This window comes from Ischnura elegans, chromosome 2 (assembly GCF_921293095.1).
Source record: "Ischnura elegans chromosome 2, ioIscEleg1.1, whole genome shotgun sequence".
In the NCBI taxonomy this organism is placed as follows: domain Eukaryota; kingdom Metazoa; phylum Arthropoda; class Insecta; order Odonata; family Coenagrionidae; genus Ischnura; species Ischnura elegans.
Window position 1 is genome coordinate 139,276,079 of NC_060247.1, and position 14,976 is coordinate 139,291,054.

Genomic DNA, 14,976 nt, shown 5'->3' on the forward strand with positions numbered 1-14,976 from the left:
GTTTTCATAAAATTTAATACATACTGATACGTTGATTTTTTATGCAGGTTGTTATTTTATATATTTCCTACGGCCTACTATTGCAATTGTAGAGACAGAACCCATCGTCAGAGCAGTAGAGTTATGGAAACTATGATTTATTTGATATAAGTAAGAATTTATATAACATTAAAAAGAAATTCTGACGAATCAGTGGCAAGTAGAGGAAGGCGACACTCGGCTGAGCAGCTCGACTTCTGCAGCTCTCCAGTCTTCAGAGAATGGTGCGGTTAAATTAACATTCAGGAAACTTGCGATCTGGAGCATTAAACTAAACCATGCCCTTTGTCCTCGGGGAACACTACCATGCACCCTGGTCTTCTTTTTTATTTTGAACTCTTGTGGCCATTTCCATTTGCAAATTGGAGCTTCCCAAAATAGGCCTTTGATGCGATTGGCTAAAATATATCGCTCAATAGTAGCTGATTGTGAGTGCTCGAGTGTCCGTGGTGGTTTGCGGCAAAGGACGCTCACAGTGTTTCCGTGAATCTATGTATGCACAGTGTGCAAAAGGGTATGTTACTACGTAATTTTATTACGTAATTGGCATCCTCGAGTAGACGTGGGACGAAATGTAGCATTCGTGCTCTAGTTTTCACACAAAAAACATTAAGAAGGAGATGAAATATTAAAATATTTTCCTTCGCCATTCACTTAAAATGTTTCTCCATCAGAATTTCTAAAAGTGGGTTAGGTGCCCCACAATAAAGAGTAGATTTGTGAAGAGAGATATAATTGGTCAAAACAGATGTTATACTACCTTCCTATCGATTTCCTAAAATGTCTCCGAATTTTTGCTGCATGGCCTTCTGTCTGTGCGTTACTCCATGAAAGTAAAAACATTAGCTCCCCAGAAAAGTAGCACCTTCATCAGAATTCCACCATGTGCTTCTCTACGAATTGATCTAGAAATTATTCAATCGAATTTCGACAATGGCCTTCTGGGGGAGAGTATTCAGATAATTATAAAACATATGCAAATAGATAAATGATAATAGTTCTTCACCCAAGACAAAAAGGAATGAAATATTGTGCTAGGTACAAATACAAAATGGCGAATTGAGCTCAACTGCTACCATTTTATGCTCCCAGATTTGTTCTTTTACTTTGTACACGTGCAAATTTTTCTATTCTATTGCTTGTGTTTTCCCTAAATACGCCGTCTATCTGATTGGCACGCTCATTTCTAGCCGAGTGCTCAACATCAGTCTGCATTCATTATTCCTTAGTGATATAAGAGCCGAAGGTAGGGTATTCACATTGTAGTTGCCCAGTTGTAAACGAAAATTACTTTCCAAGATTTACATATAATGGCCTTGGCAAATGGAGGGGTGTCAATGAAGCAGAAGGAAATCATTCCTGTTTGAGTTTTTACGCAAAAATATTTTTTTGGAAGGAGACGAGAAATTAAAATCTTTGCTTGCGGCCTTTATTCAAAAAATATTTTTTCATTGTTTTAGAAATTAAGACAAGTTCCGAAGTTGATGGTGGATTTATGAATTATAATAAAATTTGTTTAAAAATTCAGTAAAACTTCCTGGCATTGTATTAAATATCCCCCAAATATCTTCGAGTTGGTAAATAATTATTAATCGACAATCCTAACAGAGTGCAATGGTGAATCCTTTTCTAGGAATTTCGGACGACCTAATCACCCGCTTCTCAGTAATTTTGAAAATTGTCGATTATCTCATCTTGCTGTCTTAAAACAGCGAAACTGTAGGAAAAACTTGATCCATCGCATTACATGCCACCAAAAAAAGTAACCAATTTACAGAATTAACCAAAATTAACCACCATTAACAAATTATCAATCCATGGAGCGGGGATAGTGAAACATTCCATTCTTTCTCTTGGGAAGATGAATGGGAAGCTGTGAACAAGAATATAAGAAGATATCGTTAAAAACATTCTTAAAAGTAGCTAGCATTACCACAAACAATGACCTTTTCCATAGGCTTCTGCTTACATCAGATCTTTTTATTTCGTGTTCTGTGGGAGTTCATCGTGAAGTAAAAACTTACCAGAGAACGTGAAAAATCTTCTAATGATAGAATAAAATGTTAAGGAATTTGAGGAGTCTTCGTCCTCAGGCTCAAAATAGGAGTTTAAGCCTTTTTTTGGGCAATTAGTAATAAAAATATTTCTTTACGGTATTTTTTATTTTACTAAGCTTCAATGACCAAAACTTCAAGTTTAAACATCCATTATCAAATTTTAACCATCATTTACCCTTTGTATAGTTATTTGATAGCCTTAACCTATTTTTCTATTGCATTTATATTACCTTTTCATTATTTTTCCCGTATCAACAAGTTCGACTTTCTCTCTGGAAACCAAGCTTCCCGCATTACTTAACCAAAAGTGCTATTTTCATCACTCTCCTAAACAATGTTGAGGACTAAATCATCCTAAATAAGTTTAATTGCATCTTTAAAATAAAAAAAAATATTATAAATATTCAATTAATTTATTTCTATGCTCAGGACTTTCTTTTTCCTCTAATCTTGAGCTCACATAATTAATGATAAAATAATTCCTAGAGTATAGGTCTAGTATATATGATGCAAAAAAAAGTTGTTAGCCAACGTTTCAGTTCATTTAAAACCTTCATCAATGCTATGAATGAAAACATGAGAACAATATAAAATACAATGATATACTGTAATGATATAATAGTGTTACATAAAATATCAGTAAACAAATATGTGCAAATCTAAGGTATGCCAAAATTTTAGTGTGTTCTCTTCTTATTTTTTTGATATATATTATTGTAAAAAAACTCTTTCGTAACATTTATTTATGTAACAATACTGTACATCATTGTATTTTATTGTGTTCCCATGTTTTCACTCATAGCACTGATGAAGGTTTTAAATGAACTGAAACGTTTGCTAACAACTTTTTTTTGCATCATATATACTAGACCTATACTCCAGGAATTATTTTATCATCATATAATTAAGACTACATCGATTTCTGACGTGCATATTTCGAATTCAGCTCACTGTGCGCCGGCCATGCCATATCAACAAAATACTTACATTGGGTATCATGTCGTTCATGCGTTAGCAATTCGTGCAGGAAGGGACTGCGATGAGAGCAGGAGTTGACAGAGAACATGGATCATCTTGATCCGATCATTTAACGAAGCTTTTCTTCGAGCGCTGTTTCACCAATTGTGTTATATTAACCCTAGATCTCGTTGCGACGATAGAAATTGAACATTTTTGTCTGAAGATTTTCACAGCTTCTTTTATCTATGTTGGTGGTGGTTCTCGGGTATTGCTGTGTAGAAAACATTTTCACTCAACGTTTCACTCCTCCTACTGGGAGCGTTATCAATAAATTGGATAACGCTCTCTTGATGACGCTCCCAGTAGCAGCAGTGAAACGTTGAGTGTAAATGTTATCTACACAGCAATACCCGAGAACCACCACCAACATAGAAATTGAACACTCGCAAATGCCCGTGAATGTTTGACGCAACGATTGTGCTAGTTAGTTATGTATCGAGCGTCATACAAATTTTTACATTTTTTTCTACTATCTAGCTCATTTATGGTCATTTAAAGATGAACTATTTATAATTACGCTAATGGAGGTAGATGACAAAGAAGCAAGTTTATTTTTTCAGTTTAACTGATTGCATACGAACCTTACTTTCTTTTCCTAAAGCAGTGGGCCATTTGAGAGTGCGGTATACGGGTGTCGACTTTCATACGAGTGGACTTGGGTTAACATACAGCAAGAGGGTGAATAAAAAATCGTCCACTAGATAATGTAGTCCCACTCTTTTAAAGCGGATATTTTTCTGACACAGTGCATCTTCTTCAGGTGAGTGCTGATGTTTGCGTATAAATGATTAGACTGAAACTACAAGCACTTTGCAGTTTGAAAAAAAAACTCAACTTACCAGTGACTCCCTCCGATGGCCGCGGGGCGAAACTCTCCAACTCAATAGGTCGTTTCTCCATTCCGTGGAGATACTATTTTATTCTTCCTAGATTGATTCACGCGGTGGCCGAGTGGGTTCCTACGGTTGTCTCAGTTTCAATCCTGGGTGAAGCCTCTGGAAACCCTAAGTAAAAAATCTCGAGATAGCGCAGGTGCTGGATAGCTGATCTGTAGTTTTTTAATTGCAACCTCTTCATTTAATTTAGGAAATATTTCATGAAAATCACATTTCTTCCATTTTAATCCAATTTAATGATGCCCGATTCTTACATTCTTGATTTGAGATTTCATTATTGCATGTATTTTCATTCCCTAAGCAAGATCGTAATGGCATCGTGGCAGTAGCGGATACAGAAAAAACTCGAAGAGGGGGGGGGGGGGGGGGGGAACAAAAATATCTTGAGTTACCTTTACTTTTATCCTAATAAAATATAATCAAGTCACATGCAGATTTTTAGAAAGTTTTAGTTAAATTTATCACAAACATATAAAGGCAATACCATTTTATGACATAAAAAGTTATAATTGTGGTTCTGCAATATTTGGCAATATGGGCGGGCCCGCAACGGGGGGGGGGGGCTCCCCCCATCTGTATCCGTCACTCATCGTGGTAGTTTTTTAGAGTCAAGCAGCAATACATAAGGGCTTACGGGGGCGATCATGCGATGCACTGCCCCCAGGAAGATGTGGTGGCCGAAGGAACTGTTCCCCTCCTCCCAGAACATTTTACATTTCCTCTTCTATTCTTTAATGAGCTCCAAAAACACCAGTCCCAAACGCCCTTAAAATTGTAGCACACAGCGAAGTGAATAAAAACCTCATTAACGGCCTTGGGGTAATGCGATCTAACTTAAGCATGTAACTCGTCTTTTACGGTGCGGAGACATGGAAACTTTGGAGGGAGGACGAGAAAAGACTGGAGTCATTCGAGATATGGGTGTGGAGGAGAATGGAGGAGGCGAAGTGGACGGGGAGGAGGAGGAACGACGAAGTGCCGGATGTGGTGGGTGAGGAGGGGCACCTCATAGAGGAGATACGGAGAGACATAAGGTTTGGATCGAGCGAGTACTTAGGGGGGATGGGATGCTGAAAACAATGCTTGAGGAAGAATGATTGGTAAGCAAAGGAGGGGATGCCAGAATACTCCATGTAAAACTACCTTAATCGGTAGAATATTTTCAAAATAATATAATGATCAGAATCAAAATATTCACGATCGAGGAATTTATGTGTTTATATGGCATCAGGCTTGTTTGTGACCATGGTATTGGCATTCAATTTTCGAAACTTCTCCATCTGTATCAGTAAGAAACGAAAATCAAAGAACGAAGTTTGAGAATTACGATTCCGAAACCAAGCTATCGACTCTTAGAAATCCGTCATCGAGCCTTCAATGGCATAACTAACTATATGCACGCTGACGTTCTCCATTCTAATTGAAAAAGATCAAATCCAAGTATATTCTCACGAAATGTAACAATTATGGCCCATATATTTTAAATAATTATCAAACTCACTCACTCGGTGAGTGAGTTTGATAGTTCAACCTCAAGGTTTGCTTGGTAAAGTGAGGGCAGAGCTCACCCCGATTAGGGTACTGGCATTTGAGTTGCACACTTTCACGGTAGGTGGGGCAGCTTCATTTCCTGGGCTTCCTCGCTCTTCGGTCGCTTTTTCATTTGGATGCGTCCGAATGCTTTCCCCGAGGTTCATTTTTATGTTCCTTGATAAACTACCACTTTCATACCCTCGTGGCATAAATTAACCATGGCTTGATATATCATTGTATGTAAGCGCGTTGCGGTTAATTGCAGGCCGAAATGTGGATATACTGTCAGGAATGGTGGCGTTTATTCCTCATGGTCGGTTTATTGGTATTATGAAAGTATTTTACCGATTAAGGTAGATTCGCATGGAGTATATAAGAAGCATTCTGGCCTTCCCGACCTTTATGGACTTCCCTCCTCAATTCACAAAAGGCCTACTCCCTTTCATTCTATCTAAAAATCCAATAAATTTGTATTTGGTGTGTCGTGAAGTCACCAAGGAATGACTATATTTTATCATTGCCTTATTGAATTCGTAAATTGTGATAAATGGCAGCGCTTTGATGTTTATGTCTATATTTCATCCAGTATCTCTTTATTCAATAAAATGGATATAGTTTTCGTAATCTCAAATTTATTAGAAATTTTCAAGCAATGCATTGATAAGCGTATTGCGGTTTTGGAAGTTTTGTTTGTACCCGGAAGTCGGTCCGTTTTTCTGTTCCGATTTATCGATGAATGACTCTCAACTTCTTTTCACATTACTCTTACTGTATTACCTCGTTTTTTCTTTTCTTCGAGCATTTGAAACGGAGTGTATTCCGGATTAACTACTGAGTTTTTAAGTAGTAAGTAAGTAATGGTTAACTATTAGCTAAGTAGTCATTTTTATTTTTCAATCTCACAGCTAAATTGTCGACATCATTTTAATCTCCATTTTCGTACTCTTCAGGAGCCAATGCGAAGTTATTCCTCATTATGTTTGGCTACGTGGTTTCAGAATGGGTAAAAGGTGGCACAAAATTGAAAAAAAGGGTCCAAGTTTTGTTTACAGTTTATGTTAGGGATTGATTCGGTCCCTGATTATGAATATGGAGTCAAATATTAACTTTTTGTGAAAACAAGTGGCTGAAGCTAGTTAGAATATCATGAATGCGACATGGTAAATATGGAGGAGGTTGTTTATCTGTTTAAATTTCTCCTAGTATTTTATCCTAGTAATTTTGTCTTCTATTTATTGCATTGACCGTTAAAAATTGTGAAAAAGTTCTGAAGTAGGGAGTGCAAACAATGGGAGAATTACATGAATTACATGTGGGCGAGAAAAAAACGGCTGCTCTTTATTTGCAACTCTTATTTTTGCTTAATTTATATGCTACCAGTGGAGTGTGCAGGTTTAACCACAAAACAGGACTCTTTTAACATGCTTGCGCTAAGAAACGATGGCGTGATTCACAGGGTCACGCTTAAATATATCCGCTTAACTCTCACCCGTCAACGTTGGGGACCGATTGGAAGATCCTTAGATTCATGAGATTAGTCGTCAGATTCTTCGGTCGATTCTATATACATATAGAATTGACCGAAGTAGACCGAACTCTATAATAGCATATCACGATCGTCTATTGCTGAACAAAGTTTCTTTAGCACCTTTTCTTACTTTTTCTTCCAATTATTTGCAGTTTTATTTCATTCCCTCATGCATTGCCTTTGTAGGGCATGTACCATGAAGGTGGTTGATAGTGCGACAACTTCATATATGGTTGCTACACGATTGAGAACCACGTATTTCTTTCATTCGTCCAGTATTTTCACCGTGAGGAGAGTGTTTTCTCTTTTCTTTTATTATTATACATTTATCGATATTCCCTCTGTCCACATTCCGTTTGATGCGTTTGGTGGAATCTGGTTGCCCTTGATGGAAGGTTTTTATATCCGCTATTTCCGATAATTCTTTTGCAACCAACTGCAGGGTGGCAGAGATTGAGATAAAAATTAAGCGATTCCATTTTTAAAATACCCATTAGGAAGCATCATGCTCTACTTACTCGTGAAGCTCTCATTGCACGCTCTAAGTGTATTTTACATCCGCTGAGCTACTTAGTTGGCATAACCGGTTCTCTCTCTTCGATTCTTGCATTCTTCATGAAAGGGTTGAGCACCTCATAAAGGAACTAGTACATCTGTCTGAACTAGTCATTTACGTTCTGTTTTCCATTAAAATATTAACGATTTTCATCAATCAAAGTATTTTGTATAAATTAAAAATTGAATAATTTTATTTTTTGTACGGATAGGATACGATGAAATGAACAACATTATAACAGGTGTATAGTCCATTATGTAAAACAATAACAACATTTCAAAATAAATTACATTTACTCAAGAGATGACTGGGAGACAGTGTGCCAGCAGAATTTTTATTTTTATTTATTGGCACTCTATGTACACAAATGGCGATTGGACAGGAAATGTGGATATGAAATTAGCGTTTGAATTTGTTCCTACTTGTGAGAAATATAATTAATCTTATATGTGTCTCTGTTCTCCTTGGCTTACCCTTGGGCAGCAAGGGAGAGGTGGTTTGAGTATATGTTCCTGCTATGTACAATGGAAAGGGGAAAAGAAGAAGGCATCTCTCCCCCTTTGGAATTGGTCTGCGTTTGTTGAGGCGTCGGGAGGGAGGTGGAAAAAAGGAAAAGGTTCAATTTTATTCATGAGAAACGGATTAAATACATGTGGACTCTCTTGTGATATCATTATATAATAATAGATTTAAGTTCTTACATAAATAAATATCTTAAATTAATACTGGAGTAAAGAGTGCGTAATTTTCCGTGGTGTCGTGTCTAAAGGGAAGAGGCGAGTCGGGGGGTTTGGGGTGGGGGCAGACGCTGGCCTCCGTTTTGGGGCGGAGGTCGATCTCGAGGGGTGCCGATCCAGCCCCTCATCGGGGTCCTGGCTCTGACAGCCTCCCCATGAGCCCTCGCGGCCGGTTGCGGACCCCTAGGGGAACTATTATTCAGGAGGAGGGACTCGCCAAGAAGTCTTGGCGAACTTAAAAGTCTTGTCTTCGAAACGAGTGAAAAATATTTGAATGAAACGTTGACGTAAAAATTTAATAATATTTGTGGCTTAATTTTTCTTTCGCAAATTTTTGAAGCCTCCTGAATGGCATCAAGCAATCAAAGTCCTGACGTCACAGTCACGGCATTTACGTGGCTCGAAACTTGTGCAAAAAATTTCAAATCCTTTTCAATGGGATTCTTTTAGCTTTGAGTGAGGTCCCTGATGACGTCATTCGTTTTGTTGGAATCCCCCTTGAATGGGGCCCGTGCCCTCTGGGCGTCTCGTCATAGTCATGAGTGTCGCGTCGTCGGTTGGTCAGTGGCGTCTGTGCCGACGGACGCCCGCGTCGCGTCGACCGTCGTCGTCGTCGTCTCACGCCGAGTCGGAGGGGGGCGCGTGGGCCGAGTAGGCCATCTGCTGGGCGTCCAGGGCCCTCGCGTAGTGGTCGTGGTGGTCCGAGTGTGAGTAGTGCGGGTGGGCGACCACCTCGTACGTCTTGGTCGTCTGGCTGGCGAGCAGCTTCTGCAGGCCGATGAGCGCGGAGATGAGCAGGGCCAGCTTGCCCACGATGAGTGCCTTGAGCGCGAGCAGGGCCAGGGCGCCGAGGGCCAGTGGAATGAGGGCGGCCGCCTTCAGCTTCAGGGCGATGAGCAGGGGCAGCAGGATCTTCTTCTTCTTCTTGCGACCTGGGCGGAAGCGAGCAGGGCGATTAGCATCAATTCAGGGAGTCAAAGGAAAGTCCGTGGAAAACTTTCGCGACATTTACGGACTCTTCGCTCCACGTAATTTGACATAATGGAAAGATGACCAGAATATAATAGAACCTTTGCAATCAGACTCTGGAGTAGAGTGTTACATTTTTTTAATGAATGGGTAGGGTGAGAAACAAAGAGGTATTCCGAAGAATGGGGCAAGAAAGGGAATTATGGAGCATCAGAGAGGGACCCAATGGATAGGCCACATCGTAACACAGGATAAATACGTGAGAAATATTTAAGAGGGAAAATTGAAGGAAATATCCGTCGTGAAAGGCCAAGGCATGCATTTTCTTAGCTGTCATTTGAACTTGAAATTTTCACTACCTAATATAAGTAATGTTACGTAAGGACAACTCCTGTGAGGAATGAGTATGTTATGCTTAACTTCTGTGAGGAAAACCACACATGGGAATTCTGTTTCCAGAATTTTATATCAGCAGTTATGGTGATGAGTGCGTTGCCTTTTGATATTTTTCCTTAATTAGGGTAGTTGTATTTTTGATCGTAGGATATTAGTTCACCCATAGGCATTATTTTATTGGATTTATCGACGACACAAGATTTGAACTTCTTTGTGTTGACTAAGTGAAAATTTAGCTTATCTTTTTGAGAACGCTGAAATTTAAAGTGAAGGTGAAATCCTTACGACATTATTAAAAAATGAGTTTGTACCAATGAATCTCCTATTTTATCTGATGCACCTACAGAAAGTTGGCCTCCCGTGCATTATAGTGGCCAAATACAAAAATAAATGTTTATTAATCAATACATCATAATTAGTATGGCAGCTTTAAGAGGTAAAAATAACTGTCACATTCATTTTTCTGAAAACCTTGGATTTTCTGTTTTTATTGGAAACCGATCATTCAACTGATGAAATTAAAAAGTAATCGCATTTGCTCAAGCATATTCGGTTCCGACTCAGAATTAGGCTTTGCTGGCCCTCGAATCAAAAGTAAAAAAGTGCACTCATTTTTGAATTGTATAGGCAGACAGAGCTCGAATCGATTTGTTTGTATTTCACTTATCCTAATTAAATATCTTTGCATATTAAAGTTAAATATGTTCATACGCCCTTTGCTTATCAGTTTTTTCTTTTTTCAAATCACAGATGATGGTCATAAAGGCATGAAATCTTTTGATGTGCCTGAGGGTCTTTGGAAAGTCTTAATCCTGCCTCCATGTCCGCTAACGTATCGCCTATCTCCAGTAGAGACGGAGAGGACAGGTAATAGAGGTCATAATAAGTGTGTAGAGTGAATGGGGGGCTCGGAAGAGTCGTAGAGCATGTTTCGGAGGGAGTCTTCCCAACGTGGAACTCGGCTGTTGCGGTAACCGCGATCTAGAAGCGAGCGCGAGGGGTCGCTTCCACTTATGGCCTTGATAGCGGCGCCAGCGGGGGAGGGGAAGAAGGGTTGAGCATCCGCTATCCCTGATTCCGGAGCGCCCGATATCGGGGGAGGGGACTGGCCTCGACTGGATTCGCAATTAACCGCTCGGGCTGCAGTTCTCTGGCCGTGACGACCACTGCGCAGTGCACTCATTTATCCCCTGATGAGTGAAGCCTGGGAAATTATCCCAGCAAAATTACTCATCATTTTAATTGTTTAAATCGCTCTATTTATGTTAATTTTACCTTATAAACTGTTTTCTATTCCAACAAGATTGAAAACGATATTTTTTTTAGTAACATTGATTTGTATGTGTAACTTGCAATTCAATTCTGCATGCACTCAATGGCAATGGATTACTTTCTTCATTATTCTAGGACGGAATCTATTATGTAGGTGTGCAAAACCAAAATCGTATGGAGTGTTCAAAAGTTGGACGCAGCAAGTTTCCTTCAATGCTCAAAATGTTTACACTTGTAATGTCTCCTATTGTTTATGGGTTATGCCAAGGAAATTTTTGAAAGAAATTAATACATATGTTTAAAATTTTTTTTTCAATTTTTTATTATGATTTTAAATTGAATTTCTAAATGTAGTGTTAATGGTAAAGAGTTCTCGGGATCGCCACCGGGTCAGGAAAAGTTAGCTGTAGTGTTAATTACTGCTTTCTTTAAGCCACAGTTCATGTCGTCTCATCGCGATCGTTTGGGAATTTTCCAACTCTGCCCTCAGGTTTCACCATCATCTATCCCGCAAGTTGTAATATTTTGCAAAATCAAGATATTGAAACTTCAATTTAGATCAAAATGTTTTCCTTGCCTATTATCTCGGGCGCCGTTCCCGGTAGCATATTGTGGTTTGAAGAGTTACCCGAATGGAAACGAGAGAGATATGCCTTCAGTTCAGACCGTTCTTCACGAGTATCTTGTTATGGCAATTTCGTCGGCAGCAGCTAAGTTCGGCCCGTCAAAACGAAACTGTGGCAAGGTGCCAATTGAAACGGCAAACTAGAATGCGTTCGGCTGCTCCTCTTTTCAAATTATCCCTGCGGAGTGAATGCGTGAATGCGAATTGGGATGAAGGAAGCAATATGGCTCGTCAAGTTAATGAGCCGTGACGAGGGCTTGCCTCGGAAACCTCAGCACGACGTCTTGAATTGGGGTGTGGTCAGCCAACCTACTTATTTCAATGAGGACGTAATTGTGAAATCAAGTGTTTCCGTGAAAAAATATTTTGTCTACTTATGGGAATTTTGTTGATATTTTGGGTACATGAGTAGCATGAGTTTTTTTCTTTTCTGTCTGTTCGTATGAAAAATGCGTTGGTAAATCATGGAAAGGTCGCTAATAAAATATGTTTACATATTGAAAATTGATGAATTTAAAATTGCAAGTTTTCATCTTTAAATGCATAAAAAGCTTCACTATAAAAACGAATTCTTATCCTTTTTATCGGTCATATATTATTACAAACACTGAATGATCACGTTGAGAGCATTATAGCTAATAGAAAGCCAAGGGATCAGCTATAAATGTACGATAGATTCCTCTTTTAGATAGAGAGAAGGATTTCCTCGATTCAAAATATTGATTGTGAACAATACTTAAGGAAAGTAGGCTGGAGAATGGTTCTTGAAATTTTCTAGTCGACTACGTAAGACTTACTCTAAAACAAGGCGTATAAACTACAATTTTGTATGAGATATTTCATAACATAGGTAGTAATTTAACAGGAGAATGGTAAAATGTTTACATTAATAGGTACTAATTCAAAGCACCAAGATCATATGGTCTATTCATTGCTTATGTTAAACACGTTTTCCTTATATTTCAGAGATAATCGTGCATTGCAGAGTTCCTTCCTTTGTTTTTTGATTCGATTCCATATGCACATAAAATTTGGAATTAAATTTTTAGAAAGGAAAATTTGCTGCCAAAGCAATCTTCTGAAGTTTTTCGATTGAAATTTGCCTGATTTTTGCAAGATTAAAAAATATCAGTCGCTGCAAGACGTTTTGCTGGTTGTCGAATCGAATAAATATTTTTATATAATTTTTATAGTGTCTTGGACTGATAGGGTGCTGATAGTTTCTCATAGTTTTTATTATAAATGCATTTGGCTGTTATCCGTCCTTTTCTAAAGACTACTTTGTAATTCAAGACTTATCTTGACTATTTTAATTTCCTATAACGTAAAGGGCCTCAAATTTTAAATCATAATGAGGGTAATCATAGCAAAATAATATGCAATCAATTAATCCTTACGACTTCAAGATAAAAGGATTTGGTGGTGCAACTGATAGAATACCTAATCGGCAATCAGGAGATTAAGGTTCCTGTCACATTCTAATGTATGTTTCACCAGAAAATTTCTGCCATTGAAAATGGTGATACCATCTGACTTCTACATCTTGTGGCCATGTAAATTGGGGAAAAGAACTGACTGCGGTGTGGCGGAGAGGCACGGTTACATTTATCGGGCGTACGTACCTTCCTCCACGCTCTGGCGGAGCTCTGAGATGGAGGACTCGGGGAACTTGAGTTGCAGCGTGTGTGAGTTGAGGAATCGGGCGACGCGGTCCACGAGCAGCGTCTCCACGGTGGAGTCCCGCTCCTCGGGCGCGCGCGGAAGGCTCGCCTCCAGCTCGGCCTCGGTGAGGGCGCGGCCAGCTCGGCTGCTCGCGTCTTCGGCGCCGCTGCGCACGAGCGTCACGCCGTCGACGAGCGGCACGTCGCCGGGCGCACGCAGGGCTCCGTCCACGAACGTGAGGGCTCTCATCTTGAGGCAGTAGAGCAGATCCTTGGAGCCACACTGCTGAACGAAACGGTAAGCCTTATCCACGTAGTCCCCTTCGGCAGGGGCGGCCGGCTGCTCCGCCGGGAAGGCTGTAGCCGCGGCGGAGGCGAGCAGAACTAGGAGGAAGCACTTTGGCACGGCCATGATCCCGCGTGCGAACAAGTAACAACCACCGAAAGGAAGGAACAGTCCTGGGAGTATCACACACTCGGTGAAGTGTCCAGCGCGCGCTGTGCGTCCGGAGCGGAGGAAGACCAGAGGCTGAATGCTGCCCACTCCACGCGGAGTGCTTCTTTTATTCCGGACCCTTGGCGAAGGTTTGTCGAGGCGACGAACCCCGTAAAATGTGTCAGTGAGAACAAAAAGCAGAAAACGCGGTTGGGATGAGAGTGGCGGCGGAGGGATGCGAGCGTAGGGAGGGGGAGGAGCAGGGGTGCGGCGGCGGGGGGAGGGCACCCAGGGGAGAGCGGAGAGAAATCGTCGGGGGTGGAGGGCCACGGGGGTGCGTGGCGGGGGCGCGGCGGTGGGCAGTTGGGTCGCCGGGGGGTTGGACGGCCACGCTTAGTATGATAGACGGCCGCGCCTGCGGAGTGGGTTGCCAGGGTGCGGCACGCCTCACCCTCAGCGCCTGCGTGCACTATGGGAGACTTCAACGAACGAATGGCGTTTCAGACACACTAACGCACGGTTAAAGGGCTCGGAGACTTCAATAGGCGATGGAAGCTCCCAGCGGTGGGTTTTTAAATGCGCTGCCCTAAAGATCTATCCGAAAGATTAATCATTGTCTACGACCTATCATGGTTCCCCATCCCCCGCGCCTACTAGCGTTATACTGGTTCGTTCTTGGTTGAAAACTTCATAGTGGGCCCAGGGTTGTGGGTTTTTGTGCAATATTTGTCGGGTAGATGAAAAAAATAACTCGTAGTTAAAATGAATTTGTGTTGAAAAGGATTGGAGTTTTTATGTGGATTTATGGGCTATCGATAACTCATCCTTATTATGTTCATTGGATGTTGGGGTCCTGTTGATCGCAATTTTGACTCCATCGTCCTAGTGTACATCCATGGATTTGTAATCTGCTTTCACCATTTTAACCGGCCTCCATAACAGCGTCGCAAAGTACGTGCTTGTTGACCAAGTGGCCGTAGGTTCGAATCCTGAGTGAGTTTCTGCACTCACCAGGATTGGATGTGTGTGTGAGCCATCTTTCACTTATTATTTGGACGGCGATGTCATTGGCCCTCAAGCAGTAGTTTTAGGTGTGATTCTCCATGGTCAGATTTTCTGCACACCGCTGCCTGATATCCGGGTGCGTCGAAAATTCGATTGCAGATTCATTTTCTAAAGGCCAAGGAGAATGGCTGAATGGAAGGGGGGGTGATTGGGATGGGACGGGGAAAGTAGTTCACTCACTATTTT

At 40.7% G+C, this 14,976-nt stretch overlaps 1 protein-coding gene across 1 annotated transcript; it reads right to left on the bottom strand.

Annotated features, from left to right (window-relative positions):
* Positions 1-7,804: 7,804 nt before the first annotated feature.
* Positions 7,805-13,843, bottom strand: LOC124154692. The gene is made up of 2 exons (XM_046528574.1): positions 13,251-13,843; positions 7,805-9,298 (listed from the first exon to the last, which is right to left on the bottom strand). Exons 1-2 carry the CDS (start codon positions 13,699-13,701, stop codon positions 8,985-8,987), a joined length of 765 nt encoding a protein of 254 aa, XP_046384530.1. The 5' UTR covers positions 13,702-13,843; the 3' UTR covers positions 7,805-8,984.
* Positions 13,844-14,976: the final 1,133 nt, after the last annotated feature.